We start from the raw sequence: 24,685 nt of genomic DNA on the forward strand, positions 1-24,685 counted from the left end.
TCTAAATTGACAAAATTAAAAAGTTTAAAACTGAAATGACCGTCGTACTATCTATTTAGAATTTTATGGATGCTATTCCCAATGGACATCACATGTGAATATTGTCCACCGCATGTGGATAGACAAAGAACCCATAAAACAAAATAAAATAAAAGTCCACAACTCTGCGCTGGTTATGAGTGAGACTGGTTGAATTCCAATGAAACAAGAGAAACTTCTGATCTTCCACTTCATCATATCTTGCCTCAATTCCGGCTCAATTTTTTTTTTCATAAAAAGCACAAATTTAAGGTCAGACCGCAGCTGTTGCCTAAACTTCTTTTGTCTCGTAAAAAAAAGCACAAACTTTCAGTTCGATCTCTAACTCTGCTCTTTTCGAGTTTCCATCAAATTTCCATTGCGTACACGTCGAATTTTTAACAGCATTCATTGGACAGAAACTTGATCGGGGCTAGAATTGAGTATCGACTGAAAATTTTCTGCCTTTTTATTAGAAAAAAGAAAGTTTGGATCAGAATGGATACATGAGTTGAAGTTTCTTTTTTTCATTGGGACAACGAAAAATTTTGTGCCCAAATTGGAACCTGACTTAAAGTTTGTGCTTTTTAAGGGGATTATGCCCAACTCTTTCGGTATAACTGTATAGGATATCATATGCGACTCATTGTAACTTTAAGAAGTCAAATTATTCTATTACTCTACTCCCACAAGGCTAGATTTTTTTATTCTTGTTGGTGTCACAAAGAGTTAGCAGGTATTAAAAAACTGGTGGTAAAAAACGATGGCATAATTCCCTTAAGAAGCATCGAATTTACGTCGGCTTTCAATTTTAATATAAACTTCTTTTATCTCATAAAAAAGATCAACTTTAGGTTGGATTCTTATTCTGGCCCGAACATTGTTTTGTTTTAGAAAAAACTATCAACTTTTAGTCGGTACCCAAATTCGGCCCCTGTCAAATTTCCATCTAATGATGCGTCAAAAATCACAATGAATGATGTGTTACTTGTACGAAATTTCCATCTAATGATGCGTCAAAAATCACAATGAATGATGTGTTACTTGTACGGATTCTTGACTAGGTCCATATTTAGGATCCAACTTAAAGGTGGTTTTTTTTTTATGAGGCCAAAAAAGTTTTGGCCAAAATGGGAACCCGGCCTAAAGTTGATGCTTTTTAAGAGAATTGAGTCTAGAAAATACGGGTAATGACATTACAAGTACCTAGGCCCGTCAAATGAGCGGGTTGAATTAGGTTTAGGTCAAGTTGATAATCATTCGACCTAAATCGATCCGTTTAACTCGTATTGGCCTAGTCATATGAAACACAATTTTAGTGACCTATATCCGTTCTGACCCTAACCCTACCCAATAACTTTCCAAATTCCGTAAGCAACCCGAAAATGTTTTCTCTTACTTTTGACAACTTACTATTTTTACCAGTTCATTATAGTTTGCAATTTAAGGACCACATCTATAATTATATATTTCTTAATAAATTTTGCTCATATTCCTAATGACTTAATTCTGTAAGTTTGTCGTAATTAATAATTCGACAATCTTATTATCGACACTAAATCTTAAAATGTTCCCAAGTTACTATGTTCTAGCATAATTGTGTGGTCGAACTTTTCGGTTCAGAATGAACAGGCAGGCTGTTTATGTACTTTCCTAGAGGGGAGATCTAGTATTTTTTTTCCACTCATAAAATTATCGATACATTTTTTAAGGTAGCGTTCTTAGAAGTAATGGTTGGAGAACCTGCTACAACGGTGAATCAATGAAGGAACAACACTGAAACGAGACGAAAGATTGGGGATAACGTAGAACATGAACAAGCCCAATTTTGGATCGACATAGATCAACAAAATATTCAGCAAATCCTAGGCGGGAAAATCACTTCTCTCCTTAATATGGATAATTATGCTGCATTGACTACGGGTCGCAAGTGAATCCGTTTCAAACCCATTTATTTTTATTTTTATTTTTTTTTGTCGCAGACCCATATGTAGTTGGGCATTTATTTTTTATATCCATTTGAACTGATTTATTTAATTTTAGGCTACTCATTTTTGACTTGGCTTATCATCTAAGCAGCACCGATACTGACACGTAACACACAACACAACACGACACGCCGACGAGTCATGTCTCAAAATTAGAGAATTCCGACACGTTGGGACACTTTATATATTAAATATATATTTTTATAAATACATAATAAATTATCATGTATATATAAAAATATCAACGATGAGATTCTTTTTTTTCTGTTAGAAATTCATGATTATATTTTTTTTGTTGGCTGAATATATGTGGTGGCTAGGTATATTTTTGATAATTTTACATTTTGACTTGTAATTTATTGAAAATGCTTAAAATTGACCACGTGCGTATCGAAATGGGGTGTCGGGATGTTGGACTCGCGTGCCCCCCAGAGTGTTTGGAGCATTGATCACCTGTTGATAGCATGTCGGAGAGTGTCGAATACGACGCGACATGGAGGCTCCCGGCAAGTATCGACGCTTCCTAGCTTATCAGATAGGAATTAAAGAGTAAATTTTGGATCCATTTTGCCACCTCTACGAGTAGCTAACTTTCGTCCATCTCACAATACATGAGGCGCTCTCTCCTGGGATGCGTGCCCATCTCCGCCCCTTCGCTTACCAAATAATTGATTTTTGCTTCTCTCTACATCAACAGTACTATTTCCATGTTCACTTAAACATCCCCTACTTATCATGACGAGACCCGGATGCATACACAATGAAACATAGCTAAAAGCATTTTTAAACAAAAGTGAATTCATTATCAACTCAGCCGACAAAACAATTTTATACTTTCTCGAGTATTCGTTAGTTTTTTTTTTTTTTTTCTCTTTGGCATGCCTCGATAGACTTTGGCTTTTTATCTGTTGCTCGATCTAACTCTTGCAGATACACAACTTTTGTCTCTTTTTAGATCCAAAACTCTCATAATACACTACAAAATGTTTACAAATATATTCATATCAAAATTCTTTTTCATAATTTTTTGAAATTCGAACGAAATTCTGTAGTTTCTTCATAAAAGCATTAAAATTACTCCATCTTATTAGACTTGATAGATCTTTATTATTTTAGTTTTTTTTTCTTTGGCTTATAAACCATACGATCTTACATTTTACTAATCATTCTTGCTTCGGCATTAAAAGAACCAGATGTACATCTTTTGGTATAACCCCGTCCGGCAGTTAACAGTGTATGTGACTCATTGTAGGGATTGAGGATCATTCGTACACTCGGCGGGAGGGACGAAGAAAATTTATGTAAATGTCGTGGTACCGTAAGATGAATACTGAGTGAATTTGATAATTTGATTAAGTGGGTGATGCTCAAGTGCCTAAGTATCTTTGCAATGTCACTCGTTCACAGACTCGGGTTCGACTACACCTCTATGACCTTTCTATGTGTCCAATGGAACAAGCCCAGAAGAAATTACCAGAGAGGAAGACTGACCACGGCAGCTGAGACGCCGTGAGCCTCGTGCGAGCAGGTGAAGGGACATGAAATCAAGAGAAAGCACAGAACTCTGACGAGAGAGGAGGAGGAGGACGAGGGAGAAGGAAGCAGTCGATCGTATCATTTTGTCTTGAATTCCTCGATGCGCTTCTCTTCTTTACGTCTCTCTCTATATATAACGAACCACCAGATCATGAGTCACGCATTATATAATGATCAACATGGTATAGAATTACTCGTGATGCAGCAACCCTGACTTGCATTCCTAGAAGTTGGCTCCAAGTCCTCTCACATCAATTTCATCCCGTTCAACCAAAACACACCATCAAAATAAGCTTATTTATCCGGACAATATCCCTTTTTTGAGACGATGGTTACCGGGGGCTGACCTTTTTTCTGGAAGACCAAAAGCTAAAAACCCCCTCTCCTCCTCATATTCAATGCTTTTGACATAATAATGAGATGATTTTCGCAGTGTTGCTGTAGCTATTGTTGCTGCAGAGATTGGCAAACAGTCTTCCATCGACAGAGTTGAAAGTCCTGCCCAATATTGAATTCAGTTATCCAATTTTGACCATCATATTCACATTTGAACGGTCAATTAATGCATGCAAATAAAATTCCTATGAACGGGTAAAGCCAGTAGGAGTTAAAGGGTACAAGTCGAATCGAGACATCCAAATTGTTGCAATTTGAAGTATGTTTCACTTTTTTGAAGTATCGAATCATAAAGGGTAGTTCGAATACTTTTGATAGCATAACGAGTCTGCGAACGAGTTTAGTAAAATTTAGCAAATGATCGATGTTGCAGGTTGGGCGAGCTCGAGCAACCCACACCGGAGCCCTCAATGCAGTGATTACTTTCTTTCTTTAAAACGAGTATAACGAGAGACATTTACAGGTGCCATTGAAAGACAATATTTTGGTCTGCCAACCAATTGCCCCGTGAGAATGTGTCATCGTATCAATTTACATCAACTTCAGGAAATTCACGACGCGAGGCATACGTGGTGATTGGCTTAGGCAGATAAAGATTATGTTACAAGAGTACCTAAAGGTTTCGCGCGTATATCAGCATACTATGAATTTCTAAAAATGCTAATGTGAACATCTTTTCTTGATCATAACTCTTATTGCAGGACGTCTCTGACTTGGACGGTCGAAGGTTACGGCTAAGTGACAAAGAATGAAAGGTCTTGAAATGATTAGAGACGCATGATAGCGGATCATATACTTTGCAAAGCTCTTTCCTGGTTTATATGTTAATGTATTTGAAAGCATCTGTCCAAGAAAGTAGCGGGTAATGTAAGAATTAACATCGTTATGTCAATCAATGCATGGATTTTCCGCTTTGAAGTTCCAAAACAGATTCTTTTAAATCCTTTGATGAGTCGGTATGCTTATTTCTCAATCTCAAGTATGGGTATTCCACTCCAGTAATTTACTTAGAGATATCCAAAGGGTTATTCTTTGGTTTACTAAGCAGATGGAAATAGGAATTTCATACATGTATGTTGACCAGGACACGTGGATCAAAGAAAAAAGACAAAACACCCATAAATGTAATGGTCTTAGAACTCCTCAACTCTCTTTGCGATGGTTATGTTTGCTTGAATTCCAATTAAAGCTCCATTTATTTCATGAGAAATAAATAATTTGTAATATGTTTTTATAAAAATATTACTTGTATAGCTTGAAATAATTAATTAATGCAAAGAAATTTCATTATCTACCACGATTTATATCTTTATCAATTTCGTGCATGATAAAAATACATTTCGTTCATGAATTTTCGTAAGCGATATAAACGATGAAGATATTTTCTAAATCATTTATTTTTTGTGACACAAACGAATCCTAAACAAGAATATTTTTTATCAACCACATCATCATATTGTGCATGCAGAGTTCAAGGAGAATAATTGTGCAAACGTCCTAGACCTATTGTACCTAGACATTTCAGTTTAGCCAATTTAATTCTAAACCTTTTGATGATTTTTCAATATAGTCATTCCAGCCAATTATGACCAAAAATTGCTAACTATAAATAGAAAAGAAAAAAGGAAAAAAAAATTAAAAACTTAATAAAATTAAAAAAAGTGTCTAAGCTAGTGCTCGTGCCATGTAGTATGGCGGATGTCTACATCAACGATTGCTATCCAAAATTGACTGGAATTACTACTTTGGCAAATTGTCAAATGTTTTGAAATAAATTGGCCAAATTAAAAGGTTTAAGATGGATTCGGCATCCGTATAATAGGTGCATAAATTTTTTGGTAATTTTCACCAGGAGTAAGTCTAGCCAAATTAAAGAACATGCATTTGATTCAACTAATACTATTTTTTGGTAATTTTCGCGGATGACTGGACACCCCCATCAGCAATTTTTTTCGGCACTTAGCCGGAAGAACTATATTGTGATTTCGCGAAAAAATTTAAGACTACATCGGCAAAATTAGAAAGTTTAAGATAAAAATTGATAACCGTGCAATGGGTTTCCAGTGAAATAACACTAATTGCGCAAATCACTACTTCTTCACTAAAACAAAGCGCAAAGCCTCCCGTGTATTTTAGGTGCTTGGAATGCAACAAAAGCAAAAGACAAGTGGAAGAAAATAGAAGCAGTTATGATTTCACTTGAACCTGCTTGGTAATCTTAAAAAAAAGGCAAAGAGTAACGCTGAATCAGTAAAACAACCAAACACGGGCGCAAGTCAATGTTCTAATCAATTCTATATAGTGGGTCCTTATCTACTAAAATTCATCATGCCAGTCGATAAAGAAAAATCGAGAAAAGTACTAACAAAAGTCATAAACTTATTGCATTAGTGCAGATTCAATCCTAAACCCTTCAATTAGATCAATTTAGTCCTAAATCTTTTATATTTATGTCGATTGAGTCCATATGACCAATTTTGATTGGAAATTGCCAAACGGACACCGATCGCACCACGTAAGACGCCGACACCGACGTGAACATTTTGAATAATATTTTAATGATTTTATAAACATTTTTCTTTGTTCTTTTCTTCGCTTTATTTTTTTGGGGGGGGTTGAGGCCGCAAACAAGGGCCGAAAACCCCTAGCTGGCACCGGGTGGGGGCCGCAACACCCTCCTTGGCCACTAGGCAAGGGCTCACAGGCCCTCGTCCTTGCTATGGCCGCCGAGGGCTTGGGCGAGAGCCGCGATGCCCTCTTCGGCCAAAGCCGGAGCGCATGCTTGTGCCGCCCATGCCAAATCTAGGTTAGACGAGGACACCACGACGACCAAATCTGGCAATAGTCGAGATACCTCGCTTGTGACCAACAACCTTGGTCAGCCCTTAGTAAGAGAAAAAGTAAATAAAAGAAAAAACCTAAAAAAAAGTATTTAAAATTTCAAAAAAGCTATTAAAAATTACATTAAAAAAAGGTCAAAGACAGCGTCGGTTGTGCCACATAAAACTCTTGGTGTGCACATCAACGATTTCATATCAAAATTGGCCAAATCAACTCAATTAACAAACTAACCAAAAAAAGAAAACTCAATTGACAAAACGTGAGAAGCTTTGGGACTAAAATGGCATACTTGAAAGGTTTACGCTTGGATTGACACAAATATAATAGGTTTATGACTTTTTATAGTAATTTCTCCGCTCTTTGGCTATAGCCTATAAGCAAAAAGTGCTTGAATTTATTAACCACGAACACTAGATATAAATCAAGATTAGCTTACGTAAAATTAAGCTACCAAGTGGAGCGGCCAATTGTATATATGAATTCATATAAGTGGGTCATATTTGGCATTCAATAAGTCCATTAAGTCGCTCTCTAAATAAATTATATTCAAAAGAGTCAACTGATGAGGGCAAACGGCAAAGACCTGCAAATGATTGGACAGATTCGTCAACGCAAATTTATACATCTTTGTACTGAATCGAAAAAGGAATGGAAATAAGACCTAACACGTGGCACCTAGATTATCACAGGAAACGCGACTGCTCCTGTATATATGATAAGGATTGAAAGAAAGAAGATGATAAAGATCGAGGCGAAAATGGTGGGCAGAGCTTTGCTCGTTGACCTAATGTGTTGCTTGCTTGTGGTTCTGCTGCTCCACCTCCATTTCACCTCTGTAGCTGCAAGGTCCATCACTACTCAACGATGTGCCGGTAAATCTCTCATCTCTCTCTCTCTCTCTCTCTCTCTCTCTCTGATTACTTGGGCGAGTGATGATGATGATCATGATGATGCGTCTATTTTCGGGATGGATCAATGATTACTCGTTTTTATCGACGCATGAAACCGGATATATCTAAGCCAAGCACTAAGCTTGTTAATTTGCTTAACGCATCGGACATATTGCACGGTCCAATTCTTGGACACAGTATGTGTTGATGGCGGATTAGGCAACGTTCTTTCTTTCCCAAGCAAGTTTAATAAACAGTTTATATGAGTCATTGATTTGTGGCTGTAGGCGGCGTGGGTGGAAGCCCCCCAACTCATTCCCCAGGATGTCGTAAGTTCTCTCTAAGCCCTCGAGACGATTATGTATTATCATTACTGCTCTAAGTACTTTAGATTGCATTACATTGATGGTTGGGGTTGCAGATGGTTGATGATGGAGGCCATCCGCCTGGATGAGATAGACAAAAAAAAGTGTTGTGTTCTTGTGGAAGCTCTTGGTTACCCCTAGCATATGTCATCTTGGAATCATCTGTATCTTCCTCCACAAGGACCAAGGAAGTAATGTTTTTTGTTCTTATTAATGTTGTCATAGACATGGTAGTCACTCTCGATCCTTCGGTGTTGTTTCTGTTATGAACATGTAGATGTTGCGTGAAATTTCGTGGGACTACTGCCTATTCGTTGAGAGCTTAGCTTATGAGCATTCCTCTTCATGCATATTTGGGTCTGATGTTAGAGCCCGGGAAGTAGATGCAAATGAGAAAACGAAGGACAAACAATAGGTTGAAAGATATTTGCTCAAAATATCCTGCTTGGCGTAATTCCCTAAAAGAAAAACCTTAACTTTAGGTCCAATCGCAACTTTCCCTGAACTTTTATTTATCTAAACTTTAACTATAATCTCAAATCTACCATACGTCCTAAAAAATACCATTGGCTTTTTCAAAATTAACAATATCAGGACCGGTAAGAGGTTCTTTGTCAAAACCCACATCTTCTTTAATACCCTCACCTTAAGCATGCATATTTTCTTTGATTGTAAACGGCTTTCCGTTTCTGTTGACCGATCATTTTAAAAAAACTAAGCACTTGAAAGTCTAGAAAATTAATTCGCGAAAAATCCTTTCACTCAAACAAACACACATCATTTTGACATTTACAATGATATGATTGACATGTTTTCGGCGGTTGTGTGAGCAAGCATAAGTTGTCGTGGCAGATCAAATTACTCCTGTGCCCTTGCCATATTAAGAAAAGCTGTGATTGGATTATTTTATTGAATATTGATTGAATAAATAGCTTTTTTTTTTTTTAATACATTGAACGACGTGGCGTTTCATTTCTTTTTTGAGCGAGCAGTCCAGTCCACACGAAAACACTTTGTTATGTAGGACTCGAACGGGATGTAATTTCCTTCGAATTTCTCAAGAAATAAAATTTCTTTATTTTTTAATTTTTGGTCGAATTCTCGAGAAATAAATTGGACGTGGAGAAAGAGAGAGAGAGAGAGAGTAATTGCATGAGCCATGGTTCGCGTCGTCAAACGATCAACTTATAATTTGCCACCTCGAAACAAAATAAGCAAGTGATCCCAAAATGGTTTATTTAATCTGCTAATTAGTCCCGATGTGAAAATGTCATGAAAAATAAAGTTGAGGGTCTGCAAAATGCAAATCGCAGGAATTAAATTAATGTCGTACGAATAGGATGCCCGATCGGTAGCATGAAGTCTACCGACATGCACATAAAATGATCTCTTACCAGTGGGACATGATATCGGTATGTGCTAGCTCCTTGCTAGTCGTACTCAAGAGTTCTTTAGAAAATTATATGGCATAGGTGATCCATAACTGTAACAATGCGGCTCCGAAGCACGAGTGCCACCTCGAAAACCAAGGACGATGACGGCGGACCGTATGTTGAGATCACCCTCGACATAAGGGACGATGGCGTTGCCATCCACAGAATGCTACAGACCGTTGGCGAGGCGACCAACCTCGAGGGCCCCGAGCTGTTATCATTCGGTCCTCCGGAGCACCTCGTCCGTTATTCTGGTAGGTCTTGCAAGAGCCAAAGTGCGTTGCCTTGCTATTTTTTGTAGGATATTTTGTTATGTTAAAGATAATTACTGTAGATTTATTGATTATCCGTATCTCTCAATATTGCACGCACATCGCACAATCTAATAAAGCCTATAAATAGGCAGATATCTTCTTCATTAATATGTACATCCAAATCCACAGAAACTTCTCTCTTCACTAACCTTATTCACTAGCCAGTAGCGAAATAGCCATCCATATGTAACGTGTTCTTGATTTGCCTCGAAATAGGTTCAGAATCTGGAAGTCCTGAGCCGGCTTTTGAGTTAGAAGCTCAAACTGACCATCGACAACAACCCGCTCAACCGACGGAACGAGAGCGCCAAGTACTTCCTGATGGAGAACTGGAAGAGGCTGGGGGTCATGGTGCTGTGGATCATGATCGTGTCGGTCTTCGCCTACAAGTTCGTTGTACAGCACCGGAACAAGGCGGCCTTCGGCGTGATGGACTACTGCATCTGTGTCACCAAGGGCGGCACCGAGACGCTCAAGTTCAACATGACCCTCATCCTGTTGCCCATTTGTGGTGACACCATCACGTGGCTCGAGAACAAGACCTGGTTGGGCATAGCCGTCCCCTTTGGCGACAACCTTAACTTTCACAAGGTAATATGTCAACACTGTGCGTTTTGCATCTCCCCAAGAACCAGGTAATGACCTAAGTAATTTACTGCACTATCCGAATGTTTTGCATAATTAATTGGTGTTGCTTTATTTATGTAATGCTTTGATTTAATTAAATTTCATCTACTTAACAATTCAGGTGATGTCTTGTCCATGATATTGGAAAAATGCTTCCTTGAACCTTAACGAATCCATCTAGAAGATGTGAGGCACATGGATGGCACATGCACAGCGCGTGCACAACATATGCACGAAATTGGAAATGTCGGCTAGACATTCCACAGCTCTTGAAAACACAATCCATTTTGTCCAAGTCATAGCCATCTCTACAACCTTGAAAAGTTAAGCATGGGGAAATATTTGAGAGATTGCCCCGCAACCTTAAGAATTTGAATGGACATGTGGTGTCTTGTCCATGATATCAAAAAAAAAACTTCCTTAAAACTTAGCCTACAATCATTTTAGAAGATGCGCATCATGGCACATGGATGGCCCATATTGATAGCCCTAGCTAGCTCCGAGGCGTGCATGCTTGTGAAGCCCTACTTTGGCGACGAGCAGCCCCCGACCCACTAGTGGTTTGTGAAGGGAGTGGAGGGCGTGACGGCAATCGTGATGGTGGTTCTGATGGCGATCACCTTCCCATTGGCCATGTCGTGGTTAAGGCGGAAAAAGATCAATGTGCCCGGGCCCTTGAAGAAGCTCTCAGCTTGAACACCTTCCGGTACTTGCACCACCTCTTTGTTGTAGTCCACACGTTGCTTGCCGTCCACGGGATCAAGCTCTACCTCACCCATAAATGGTACCAAAATAAGTAGTGGAGACAAATGTGGAAGTGGTAGAGTCGATTATTTATGAATAACCGTTTGTAGATAAAGACGGCTGCATTGCAAGAATCATGTTCGCTTTGTTTAATTTCTTTTGTATCCGCTGTTAACTTGGTAATAGGTAACAAATATTTGAATTTTAGTCCGTAGAAAGGACGGCCAATCAATCAAGAACATCGGTTGTTCAACTTTATTTTCCTGTTTATCTTTACATTACTGTGATTGGACGTGATTGTCTTCGGTCTCAGTACTTTTATTTTTCTCATCGTTTATGATTTCTATCCAGGAATTTAAAAAAAAAAAAAACCCTTTCACGTCTTTTGTCAATTTATCAATTTAATCAACCACCCATACTTCGGAAAGTATTTTTGCGACACTTTTCAGAAACATAATTAGTAAAGATATGGTATTTCTCAAGGGCGTGACTTGACACAATTTAAACCAGATTATGACGCATGAACACGATTGGTCAACCCTAATTCTGTTTTGTTTGCCCAATATATTTTGTTTGCAATTGGTCATGTAGAGACAACAATTGAAATCACTGACAAAAAATAATTACACGGGATGCAATCATAACAGGATTAATGCACCGGATCCCATCATAACTTCGAAGTTAAACGTGCTTGGGCGAGAGTAGTACTAGGATGGGTGATCTCCTGGAAAGTTCTCCTATTGCACCCATCATTTTCATTTTTCTGTACAAAAAGAATATAATAATTACACGTGTGAATATGGCTAGAGTATATAATGACGTGCAATTCTTGATTGGGGTTATCACGACGAAGCTTAAACGCATAGCTGTTGTGCCACGTGGCGGGACCACAATTGTTCTTACGACGTTTACAATTATCCATTGTTTTTTCTCGTATCTTCGTTAGTTCTTCATTACAATTTTTTTTTTTAATGCTTGTTTGGATAGACTTTTACCTTTTATGTCTTGCTTAATCAATCTTGCAATATGCGCACTTTTGAGTTTTTTTTTATCACTTGAAATACCTGAAATTTTCATAATATATTAGAAATGATGATACTAGAATCACATCTATCATATTCTCTTATAGCTTTTTGAAACTTGGGATTATATTTGAAAGTTTCACAGGGAAACAAGAAGTGTACTCCTTCCCATTAGACTAATTCCAATGTTTTCATTACTTAAGTTACTAAAAAAATCCTAAACCTATTGTAATTGCATCAATTTAGTCCTAATTCTTTTGCCAATTGAGTCCTTAATTTTTGCATTTATACAAATTTAGTCCATCCGACCAACTTTGGCAAACCGGCGTTAAAGTGGACGCCAGCCGATGCTATTTTTCGATTTGTATTTTTCTGTTTTTCCTTTTCTCTTTTGAAGAAGAAAAAAATAATTCAAAAAATTATCAAGATATTATTAAAAATTATCCACGTCGGTGCCGGCGTCCACGTTAGCCGGATGGACTGAATTGACACAAATACAAAAAATTTTAGGACTCAATTGGTAAAAAGATTAGGACCGAATATATTGGCGCGATTGTAATATTTTTAGGATTTTCTTTAGTAATTTTTCCTTTATTATTATTTTTCTTTTTTGGGGACCAGTCTTTCTTTGGCATTAAAAGAATCAGATGTACATCATTTGGTAAAACGCGCCTGGTAGTCAAAGATGTATGCGTCACTCATTGCAAGGTTCGAGGGTCGTTCGTCCAGTTGGCGTCCGCGATGAAGAAAAGTTTTTGGCTTTACATTGGGGAAAGTCTTCAATATATCCATGTCGTTCCTTTTCCTTGTATTAAATTGCAACTCCCTATGGCACGGTCGTCCTACGGACTCCGTCCATTTGCTAGAACAAAGGAAAAAGCTACGAATGCGGTCCGGTTTTTCTTTTAAAAAGCGACGGGGACGCTTGGCCACACATCGCCATTGCGATATGCATGGCAACAGGAATTTAACGCTTTCAAAATGTAATCGCCGGAATGTCTCCGTCACTTAGAATGCATCGTCTTCCTAGCATGGCCCCCAGAACAAATATCTTTCTACCTCGCGATAACTCGTATCGTCTGCAAGTAGAGCTTTCACTTAAATAAGGTTAATCTGTCGAGCGACACGGCAAATTGTAAACGAATTCTTTGACTAGCGGGTCATATATTGTATTTCAAAAGAGTCCAATACGTCCCTCTCTAAATTAGTTTTGTCCGAGAGAGTCAATGGACGAGAACAAACGGCGAAGACTTGCAAATGATTGGGCATGTTCGTCAAAATAAATGAATCCGTCAACTTCACATGTTTTCAGAAAAATGACCTAATATTGTCATACATAAATACACGACCAACGCATTCACGAAACCTAACTGGGTCTTTTACATATTAAGGATCAAAGAAGGAAGTTAAAGACCAAAAAGATCGAGGGAAAATGGAAAGCAGAGCTTTGCTTGTCGACTTGATTTGCTGCTTGCTTATGGTTTTGCTGCTCCACCTCCATTTCACCTCTATAGCTGCAAGGTCCATCAATCCTCAAAGATGTGGAGGTAAATACATTCGACTTCTCTCTCTCTCTCTCTCTTCCTCTTATTGTGTGCATGTGTCGTTGGGGTAAGGCTCACACTCCTCATCGACAAGAAGGTACGAAGGTCCCGCTCTCCGGTGAGTGGACGGGGTACGAGATGGCCGCCATTGCGAGGCTGGCCTAACTAATGAGGGGATCTTGGCAGAATTGCCACATATGAAATTGAGCATAATTTTGCAAAAAAATAGCCCACTTGTTTCTCAAAAAGAGGGCAGGGGCAGCGCCTTGGAGTTGCTAGAGGATTTTTATAATTTGGGCCCATGTTTTATTGTTAGTTTGGGTTTTGGCTCATGAATAGTTACGGCGGCGTCTTTGTACAATCTTTTTCTCTTGTAATTGAAAGCTATAATGGAGATATGAGATATACTAATTATAGTGGAATTCTCTACTAATTCTAGCCCTAATTTGAGGGTAAACTAGGATAAACCTTGTGTCTCGATTTCTCTTTTTCGCATTTACTCTTTGCTTTGTTGTATTTGTGCGCTTAATCCTAATATGTGTTTGTGTGATGAGGATGAGAACGATATATTTCGTTGACGGATCGTTACTAGTTTACATCAACACATGAAACCGCATACATGTCTAACCACTAGCTTGTTAATTTGCTTCACACGTCGAATGTATGCTATGGTTCAGATCTCGTAGGTAGTACGTGTTGATAGCAGATCAGGTGATGTTCTTTTCTTTCTTTCCTAAGCAAGTTTAATCAACAGTTCACATGAATCATTTGAGTTGTGGCTTCAGGTGGTGGCCATGGAAGCACCCCAACTCACTCCCCAGGATGTCGTGAGTTCTCTCTTGAGCCCTCGGGACGATTACGTATTGTTATAACTGCAAGGAAATATAGCTAATTCGAATTGTTGTGCTGCAGATGGTTGATGAAGACGTGGAGAGATAGCAAAAATTTGGCGAGATGTCGTGGAAGCTCTTCATTACCCCTAGCATTAGTTATTCTGGAAGTTACGTTTTGTTCCTAGTATTAATGTTGTCGTAGACTTGGTGGTTAGCTTCGATCCTTTTGGGTGTTTGCCTCTAAGATACAGGTGCCCCCGGTAAAATTTTGTTGGACACTATCTTTTCAGGTTAAGCTTGTTTTGAAAAGGCATTAGTTAACTTTTCAATGCTTTAGCATTCGTCTTCATGCATATTTTGGTCCCGGGTCAGAGCACGGGAAGTAAATATAAATGGGAAGACAAATGACAAATTAAGGGGTTGGGAGATATGGCTCAAGATCTATTGCTTTATTACCATGTAAAAGATAGGCTCAAGATCTATTATATGCAACGAATCTCGTTTTTCTCAAAGAAAGTAAGCATGATACGAAACCGGGTTGACACGGGGGAACAATAGTATTGTCTATCCACAATGTATTGCTACCCTAAACAAATGTCAGTTTTTGGGCCCAAAAAAAAAATGTCAGTTTGTCCCAAGGAACACTGTTTCGGGAAAATTGTTTTCCGACTTACCGTTTTTTTGATGAAGATCTATAAGAAACGTTTTCCTTGAATTGAAAGCAACAAACTTAGATCGGGAGAAATTTACTTTCTCTTATGGAAATAAGGAAATCATTTTCCCTAGACCACTTTCCCAATATCACTTTTTTGAGTTTCTAGGTCAAGCCATATTCAGCTGCGTGCTGAGACACATGGCCACTAACGTTCTTTTTTTACCTATTGTGCTTATAATAGTCCCTTCAATAAATTAACACTAATTGAGCAAAATCGCTGCTAATACTTCTTCGCTAAAGTGGGCACTCGTAAAAAGCCTCGGATATTTGGAATTCAACAAAAGCAAAAGGGCAGTGGAAGAAAAAATGGAAGCAGTCATGATTTCACATGAACTTACTTAATGACAGGCGAGGCGCTAGTCAAGGTGAACATGAGAGCTCATCCAAAGATTAGTCTCGACCATCATGCAAAAGAGCCCGTAGAATAGGCTTAATTACTGAAAAAAACCAACACCGGCACTTGTGGATGTTGTAAAAAATTATATACGCTCGTGTCAAGAAAATTACCAAAAAAGTCGTAAACTTATTGCAATTATGTCAATTTAGCCATACACATTTTTTTGACCGGTTGAGTCATAAATCTGTTACATTTATGCCAATTCAATACATTCGGTTAACTTTCACCGGCCGTCACCGACGTGGCATTGCTAGCGTTGACGTAAATAATTTTTTATAATATTTTAACATTTTTTATTTTTTATTTTTCTTTTCTTTCTTTTTCTTTTTTTATTCTCCTTCTTCCTCTACCCGATCGCAGGATCGGCGACCAGCCAAAGGCAGTGGCCGAAGGGTGAGGTCGGCCTCACTGTTGCCATTGCTTGGTGAGGCTCGGCCTCGCGGTCACCAATCTCCCCGACCCTTTGTCCCTAGCTGGTCGCCAAATTAGCAATCAGCTGGAGGAAGAAATAAAAGAAATAAAAGAAATAAATAAATAAGATAAATAATTCAAAAAATATTAAATTATTATTATAAATTGTCTACGTCGACGTCCATGACAAGGCTGCCTGGTCAAGTTGTTCGGATGGACTTTTTTGGTAATTCTCCATGCTCGTGTCATGATCCGATTTCTCCCATACCCATGTCGACTGAAAAGCGGGGTTTTGTGGCATTGGGGTGAAGTGTGAGAGGTGCAGAAAGGTAGATACAACAAAGGGTGATGAGGTAGATGCAACAAAGGACGATGAGGATGATGGTAGAGACCATGGCATCAGCATATACGACATCCTCGAAGGCGACAAGAGAGATAACCACGATGGGGGGTCGAAAATTGGACAAGCCAGCAAAAGAGTCATGGTCCCCTTTTCCATGTTAGTAGATGTGTTTAGCATGTATTTTGATTGTTTTGGTTTCGAAGCATATTCAATTATGTGTTTCAATTAGGCTTTATGATCTGAGACCGAACCAAACCGAACCGTCGGAAACTCAATGTTCTACCTACACCTCGAAACGTTCGAAATTCTACTCGTAGAATTTCGATTTGGATGGTTCCTTTTTTATATCCTATATCTCGACTCTTTCTTGATGACATATGAAATCAATACTTTGGGAAAAAGATACGCCATTATTGAATAATTTTTTGGGAGTGCTTGTAAACGGGGCCCGGGTTTGAACGGGTTGAAATTGATGGGAGAGGACTTGGTGGGATTCACTCGTGAAGCCAAGCTCTTACGCATTTAGTGGTTGACCTGTTCTAGTCTCCATTCTTTTCGTAAAAAATAAATCATTTGAAGAATATTTTCTCAAAATTATCACTTGTATCGTTTATAAAAATAAATGAGAATGTTTTCATTATCGATAACAACTTGCATCCAGACATTTCGTGGACGATAAAAATACTTTCCACTCATTCAGTTTTGCTAATGATACAAGCAATGATGTTTAGGAAAATGTTCTCCAAATTATTCATTTTTCGCAAAACAAACGAAGCCTTGAAAGGGAACCCGTGGAGCACGCTCGAAGTCGTGATCAATTCACTTTATAGTGGGTCGGTATCTACCCACCTGGCTTCTTCATCATGCTCGTCAATAAGTAATCAGACCTTAATTTGGCAACCTCATCCTTATTATAAATAGCAAAGAGTGCTTAGTGCTTTGCCCATCTCGCATCCATAAGTCCATAACGAGTTCTCAACTGAAAAGGGACGGCAATGAGCAAGGCTCGTTCCTCCTCTTCTTGCGTCGCCCTCCTCATTTGGTGCTCCATGTTGGTCATGGCCTTCAACTTCCTCCCTCGAAGCTCTGCCGATCCGCAGGTTCCAATTCCGCTCTACTCCAGCAAGTTCTCTCTCCGCTTCTCGACTTGTGCCTTGACGTGGATCGTCGCTGCACAAGGAGCCCAAGGTGGTCATCACTTTTTTACAGCGGAAGGCAGCGTTCCTCGTCGAGCCTCTATTAGGAATGTCAAAACTAATACGACTGCATGAGCAGAAACTACAACCTCCCCCATACGAGGGCTTTTCCTTTTGCGCCTTTTCTTCGAGTTATAGCAATATTCAGTGCAGGCTAGTTGCTTTGGTTGGGAGTAATCTCATTTGTACTTGTTATGATTCTTAAGCTCAAACATAAGGACTGTGCCGAAATCGGTCAATATACAGTCACAAACCATAGTAGATGTTGCTTTTCTTCTGTGCAATTATGCCATGGCTGGTTGGCTTGAGTTTTGCTCATCTTATTGCACTTACTCGCGCTCATTTTACTTCGGCAAGCCTCGTTCATTCCCTGTCCGGATCATTCTCCTTTTCAGTGAAGTTCATAACCGTTCGCCACTGAGAATATTACCTCCTCCGCTTAACGGTCGGGCTCTATATGGGTGAGTCAAGTAGCACAAACCAGATTTGTCTCAAAGCAGACAAGCCACAAAGTTAGCCTGCCCAACAAACAACAAGAGAACCTTAACAACAATGTTCCATGCATCTGAACTTCCCAGTGATGGAAGAAGAGATTGCATATGCGACTTCGGCCTGGTGATCGTCAAGATGTCCTAGTATTTCTACAGCAATCTGGAATCACCCTAACCCGCATGATAAGCGGTCAATATCCTTAGTAGGAAAGGGGAAAAAAAAAAAAAGGACCCAAGGGGAGTGGGATAGTTAGTAAAGAACCAGCACTTGTCTGGTTCAATTGTAAACAACCTTGTATGCTTTGGATCTCATCGTTTTTCTTTGTTGACTGGCAATCTCATCCTTATTATGAATAGCAAAGAGTGCTTACCAACTCCCATCCAGGTCCATAACAAGTTGAGGACTAATAGGATGGCGATAAGCAACGCCCACTCCTCTTCTTCTCTCACCATCCTCCTCTGTTTCCTGCCGTTGATCATGACCTTCAGCTCCGACCCTCAGAGCTCCGCCAAGCTGCGGGTTCCGGTTTTGCCCTACTCTGGCAAGTTCTCTCTCCGTTTCTCGACTTAAGCGGTGGCATGGATTGTTGCAGCAAAGAAGAAGCACGAGGTTGGGTTGGTGGCGATAGGGTGGTGACGGGCAGGGCAGTCAACCTCATCGAAAGTCCATTCAAAATGGTAAGAACAATACAAAGACATGAGCAGAAATTGCACCCCCCATGGGAGGGCCATTCCCTTTTCGTCTTCCTTCAGGAAACAGTCCCGCCGGCCAGAACTCGCCTTATAATAAGATTCAGTGCAGGCTCGTTGCTTGATAGGGAGAATCTTATTTGCACTAAATACGGAGTCACAAACCCATCAATGTGGCTTTCTTATGTGCGATTATGCCATGGCTGGTTGGCTTGATTTGCTCATCTAAATTACACTTCTCATACTCTAATTCTGCGGAATACTATCATTATTACAGTGCACGAAATGTACTTCCGCTAGCCTCAATCGTTGAGCATCCGGACATCACCATTCACCAAGAATCATACCTCCTGTAAAGAGGAAGGACAAACCTCCTGTGAAGTGTCTATAAACTGAACAGGGAGAGGACTGCACGCTTTGCCTGAAGTGACTAATCTTAGCAGCAGATTGTGGTTGAACAATCTTAAGTGCAAGTCAGTAGCACAAAACAGACTGATCTCGAAGCAGAGAAGCCACAAAGGCTTATCTGCCGAACAAACACAAGAACCTTAACAACGCTGTCTTTGCAATGATGGGAGAAGAGATTGCATACACAACTTACGCAGGTTGATAATCAAGAAAGCAACCAGCCGTTCTAGTTTTTCTACAGTAACCTGGAATTCCCCTAACCCACATGGTAAGCAGGCAATATCATTCAATCAACCGAAAAAACAAGGACATCGCAGAGGAAAATGGAAAACCCGAATGTCAAACCACCCAAAGAAACCAATCTATCAGATCCACTGAGCAGCGTCTTTCCTGGCAGATCCAATAAATAACACAGCCAGTGTCCCACCGCATCAGTTTAAGTCTCAAGCCATAGAAGTTCAATTTTCAATACACAAATTCTCAGGCCGAATAGCTTCAAGCATTACGGTGTGTATTTTCTGATGCAATCTCCTCCTTGACCTCCTTGTTCCCATCCTTATCTTCTGAGATGAAGTCCGGACTGTCCTCAGCGACCGACAACCCATCATTATACTCTCCAGGCTTTGGCCCATTGAAGAGCTCGTGATTTTCTAGTGCGGCTACTTTATCTTTCGCTTCACCCTTCAGAAGCTCCAACACCTCAAGCATGGTGGGTCTCTTCTCTGGCTGGCTCTGAGCACATATTAGTGCCACGAACACAACTCGCTTAAACTCTTCCTCCGCATACTTTCCATTAATCCTTGGATCTGCCAGGTCGCTGAACTTCCTTTCACAGGCCAGCGGTAAAGCCCAGTCAGTGATCGTACGCTTTGTAGTGGCATTCAGTTTCTCGAGGGGTTTCTTCCCACTGGCAAGCTCAAGCAATAGAATGCCAAAACTATACACATCACAGCTCTCTGATGCCTTCCCTAGCATAGCATATTCCGGGGCCAAGTAGCCAAGAGTACCCTTAACTCTTGTTGTTACATGCGTCGCACCGTCGGGAATGAACTTTGCAAAACCAAAATCAGCAACTCGGGCCTTGAAATCAGAATCCAGCAAAACATTGCTGGCTTTGATGTCCCGATGAATGATATGTGGCGTTGCATGGTGGTGAAGATACCTAGATTGACAAAAGGGAAAAAAAAAATTATAAGCAGTTAATGACACCTCTGTACAGAGCCATAGCTAAAACATAGCTAAAACAATACTCTATTCTCTAACTACGTGTTAGAAAGTCCAACCCAAAAACTTAAACTAATAGCTAGAAGGAGACCACATGAATATAAAGAGCATTTAGGTCCCGTTGTCAAACAAAGTGGGACAATACTTCAACACTTCTTCTCACATGCAAGCCGGATTATGAGTGACACGTGAAATTTTTTACTACGCACATTCACGTGGAATTTTACCATGCACATTCGAGAAAGGGTTAGCACTAGCTCTAATACCATGTTAGAAAGTCCAAACCAAAACCTTAAGCTAATAGGTAGAGGGAGATTTAATAGGGAGAGGGAGACTACATGAATGTAAAGAGCATTTAGGACTTGTTGTTAAACAATGTGGGACAATACTTCAACACTACGAGACTTGATCACTCGAACTCTAAAACTTCATGTAGATCTTTGATATAGTAGAAAGCAGAACCATCTTACAAAAAGAAAGAGTGTAGTGAGAAATGTATCACTAGTTTAGCTTTATTATAGAGCCAAAGTGGTCATTCAACCCCTTCATAAGGGTTTAAATAAAATAAAATAAAATAAAAATACAGGCAGGGTTGCTCAACACTCACGCAATTCCCTCAGCAGAGCCTATTGCAATATTCATCCGCCTGTTCCAGTCAAGAAGGCATTCTGACGAGTGCTGCCCATGCAGGTGGGAGAGTAAGCTTAAATTTGCCATGTAATCATATACAATCAGACGCTCTTGCCCTTCCGCACAATAGCCACGAAGGCTAAGCAAATTGTCATGCCGTACTCTTGCTAGTATCTCAACCTCAACACCAAATTCCATTTCTGCTTTGTTGCTCCAGACCTTCAGCCTTTTCACTGCAATCTGCAAATATTTCACTTTAAGAATAGAAGCCACTCCATAAAATAGGAAAATTTGGAGTAAAATGCGGATGCAAAGAATTAAGATCCATTTTAATGTCTGAACACAAAAGAAAGGATCTCTTTTGATGGTGATTGAACATGCACACTGAAAAAAGCTTCGCCACTGGCACAACCTGTCAACGTCACTTGAAGAAGAATGGGAAATCAGAGAAGAGGGCCACTAAAGGGTTCATACTCTCCTTCTCAAAGATTGTGCAATTTTTACACGCCTCATAATATGAAACCTCTTATAGATAACTCTGATTTCAGAGTTGACTATTGGTCAGGATGTCATACTAGCAAAGTCCAAACAATAAATCACATCCTAGAAATGTAGAGATCTTTGGAGTCGAATCTCAGAGAAATATATAGCGCTCCATCTCCCTAGTCGTCTTAGCCAGGCACAATCACCACCAAGAGCCCTATTCAAAGAGAGGAGTTCAATTACACCACACTTCATAAGTGGCCAAAACTATCATACATTATAACTCAGACTTTACCAAAGTTACTGTACTTCATCTAGTTCCACATCCTAGACAAAAGTCAAAATGTACAGGACTTCACTATTAATTACTTTGGGAAAGCTTCATCCAGAAAAATGTCCTCAACAATGCATTTTCTACTGAAAAAGAGACTTGGTGTCTCATATTTTTGAATTTCTCACTGCAAGGAATCTAAGGATGGATAGGCATAACCAAATAGCAATACAAAAAATCAACATAATCACAACAAATTTGAATGAAGCAATTAGTTATTACTTGAGATCCATCCCATAGCTGTCCCCAGTAGACACTGCCAAAAGCACCTTCTCCAAGCTTATTATCGTAATTAAAATTATTTGTAGCTGAATGTAGTTCCTTCAATGAGAATATCCTCCATGTCGGCTGCTTTTTGCCCCGTTGGTTTCTGTGATGCAACTCGCACATCAGACCATTGTTACACTGCTAAAGAAAGCCAGAAGAAAAATATAGAGGCACCTCTCCAGAAAAATCAAGACATCAACAAGCAAATAGGACATCATTATACAAGTTCTTGCCATCTCTAGCTTCTAACAGCAGCTAGACACTAGACAGAACATCAAAACATAAATTTTATCACAGACCCATGTAACAATCAGTGAAATCCCAATCGGATCAAGAATCTGAACCCTCCCTAGATCACATTTGACTTGGGCAAAAGGAAAATCAACCCGGAAACACGGTTCATCCACGTCTAAATTCAACAACAGATGAAGCAAAACGACCCCGAAAGCACACGATCAGTCAGTTTCAGAACCAGCATAGCAATCCATTACAGAAAAAGAGAGGGAGCGAACTCACCGATCCAGTCGCTTCCCAAAACAGAACACAGGGCAAAACGCCATTTCAGCGCCCGCCCACCAATCAAAACCCACTTCTCTTTCCTCCCCCTCTCTCTCCTCCCTTCCTCTCTCAGCTTCTACCTCTGCCCCGAGCAGCTCGCAACTCGTCGCCCTTCCTCTTCTTCTGCGGTTTCTCTCTCTAGAACGAAGCCCGGTCAGCGGAGAAGAGAAGAAAAGTGAAGCAACCGTAACTGACGAAGAGATGCCAAACGTGAGCCTCTCGAAAGGAACACTGCACTCAACATTTGCTCCGCCTTTCTTACTTTCCTCAGAAAAAGCAGACACACACAGCGAATGTCGTGCAAGCGCCTCCGTTTCGCTGGAGAAGAAGGTGTGAAAGCCAAGTCTCCTCTCTCTCTCTCTCTCTCTCTCTAGAGTTTGGTCGTTTCGGTCTAGCTGTTTTCAATTTTCAAATTTGCCCCAACTGGGGCCCCAAATGGGGGACCATTCCTTAATTTTTAATCACATCTGTACCTGTTGTGCAAATTATTCAAATGACATAAAACCGATTTCGATGTTCGGCTCATTATTGATTTTTACCTTTGTCTTTGATGAGAGTTTGGTTTTCGGGCGGGCAACAACCTTTTTCACGGCATTGCCAGAAAAAAATTTAAGTGAAAATTCTCAAACTAGGTCGGGGAGGTATTTTTCGAGCCTATATGTTCTGAAAATAGTTTTGGGATGAACGAAGCATGATACCCACGTGATTAATTTGTAAATGCACTTATACATTTGTATGATTGTATTCGATATGGATTCTGAGTTCTCAATTTTCAGGTGGGTCAAAAGCTAAATTCATTAGTGGATATGTGGGATAGCATTAATTCCTAGATTAGAGTGGTCTTCACATGCCTAGTGTCTTATCTTATGCGAAGAAGTGATGAAATGCTAATTATTAGAGATTTCGCCGATACGATTAATCGGCATTCAAGAAACATTTTCGCTCTATGTTTTAACTAGCAAAACCCGTTTGTTGAACATTGGGGTTTTACCCCTTATTGCCTCACTTAGGAAAAAAAAAGTGTTGATAATCATTTTTCATGTGATAATCCCGGCCCATCAACAAATTAAGTTGGACCTACCTTCACTCAAAAACGTAACCCAATAAGTTATGGAGACTTTTCTAGCACAACTTACACATGTATCCTAACAATCTCCTCTTTACGTGTAAGCTCAATGTTAAATCCGTTCTCTTTTAATTCAAATTTAACTCTGCCCCAGAGTATCTTAATTTGAATCTTCATTAATGCCCACCCTCATCGTTGGTCTCTTTCTCCCAACAGAATCATGAAGGCTTCCATTGGGTCCACAACTCCACGTTGCTACACCACAGCGAAAAAGCTACTTTGTCTTATTGCCAATGTGAGGAGAAAAAAGAAATCCTTACTTGATTGTTTAAATTCTCTTATTTGATTGGTTTTGGCTAGAGTTGGTCTTCCAAACGACACCAAAAAGTTTCAAAAACAATAAATAATAGTAAAAAAAAAAAGAGAGCAGGTATCTTGTTGGGCTTTGTGCTTCTTGAGTGGCTACGCTCACTTCCTCCTTTTTAGGAACCAAATCAGCATTTTTTCTAGAATTTTTTGGGCAATGTCTATAATCCAAGCGCAGCATTTGTTCTTATCGAGGAATAACTTAGTATAATCCAAAACAGTATAACCTGCAGTCAATTTGGTCCAAATCCTATGATATTGTTCCAATACCGTGAGTACTTCAACGACACGAGTGATTAGATTAACATACATTAGTAATAAAAATGCTTGACTTATCCGAATGGGGAATTGATTCCTTAAGGATGAGTTTGTTTCGCGGGAAATGAGTAATTTGAAAAATATTTTCCTACAACTAATCGCATGTATCGCTTGAAATAATTAATCAATGAAAATATTTTTATTACCATAAAATATTTACATGCATGATAAATATTTTTCGTGCATTCATTTTTATAATATGTCATTTTTTGAAAAATATTTTTCAAATCACTCACTTTT

At 39.5% G+C, this 24,685-nt stretch overlaps 1 protein-coding gene and 1 pseudogene across 2 annotated transcripts; one reads left to right on the forward strand and one right to left on the reverse strand.

Annotated features, from left to right (window-relative positions):
- Window positions 1-11,782: 11,782 nt before the first annotated feature.
- LOC115738133 lies at window positions 11,783-11,901 on the forward strand (annotated as a pseudogene).
- Window positions 11,902-19,274: 7,373 nt separating this feature from the next.
- On the reverse strand, window positions 19,275-23,080 carry LOC115737975 (PTI1-like tyrosine-protein kinase At3g15890). 2 transcript variants are annotated; one of them, XM_048283912.1, is made up of 5 exons: window positions 23,043-23,068; window positions 22,654-22,749; window positions 22,093-22,240; window positions 21,034-21,296; window positions 19,275-20,364 (listed from the first exon to the last, which is right to left on the reverse strand). In XM_048283912.1, exons 2-5 carry the CDS (start codon window positions 22,695-22,697, stop codon window positions 19,698-19,700), a joined length of 1,122 nt encoding a protein of 373 aa, XP_048139869.1. In that variant the 5' UTR covers window positions 22,698-22,749; window positions 23,043-23,068; the 3' UTR covers window positions 19,275-19,697. The 2 variants fall into 2 exon arrangements, with proteins under 2 accessions (XP_048139869.1, XP_030526299.1); XM_030670439.2 differs by having other exon boundaries at window positions 22,654-23,080.
- Between the last annotated feature and the right edge of the window lie 1,605 nt (window positions 23,081-24,685).

This window comes from Rhodamnia argentea, chromosome 8 (assembly GCF_020921035.1).
Source record: "Rhodamnia argentea isolate NSW1041297 chromosome 8, ASM2092103v1, whole genome shotgun sequence".
Lineage (NCBI taxonomy): Eukaryota > Viridiplantae > Streptophyta > Magnoliopsida > Myrtales > Myrtaceae > Rhodamnia > Rhodamnia argentea.

Bases quoted from the DNA above. Each gene is read 5' to 3' on its own strand.
- LOC115737975 (XM_030670439.2), bottom strand. From the start codon at position 22,697: ATGGCGTTTTGCCCTGTGTTCTGTTTTGGGAAGCGACTGGATCG. The intron at 21,297-22,092 runs GTAATAACTAAT...AAATATTTGCAG, and splicing joins AGCTATGGGATGGATCTCAA to ATTGCAGTGAAAAGGCTGAA. The intron at 20,365-21,033 runs GTGAGTGTTGAG...TTGTCAATCTAG, and splicing joins GGCTCTGCTGAGGGAATTGC to GTATCTTCACCACCATGCAA.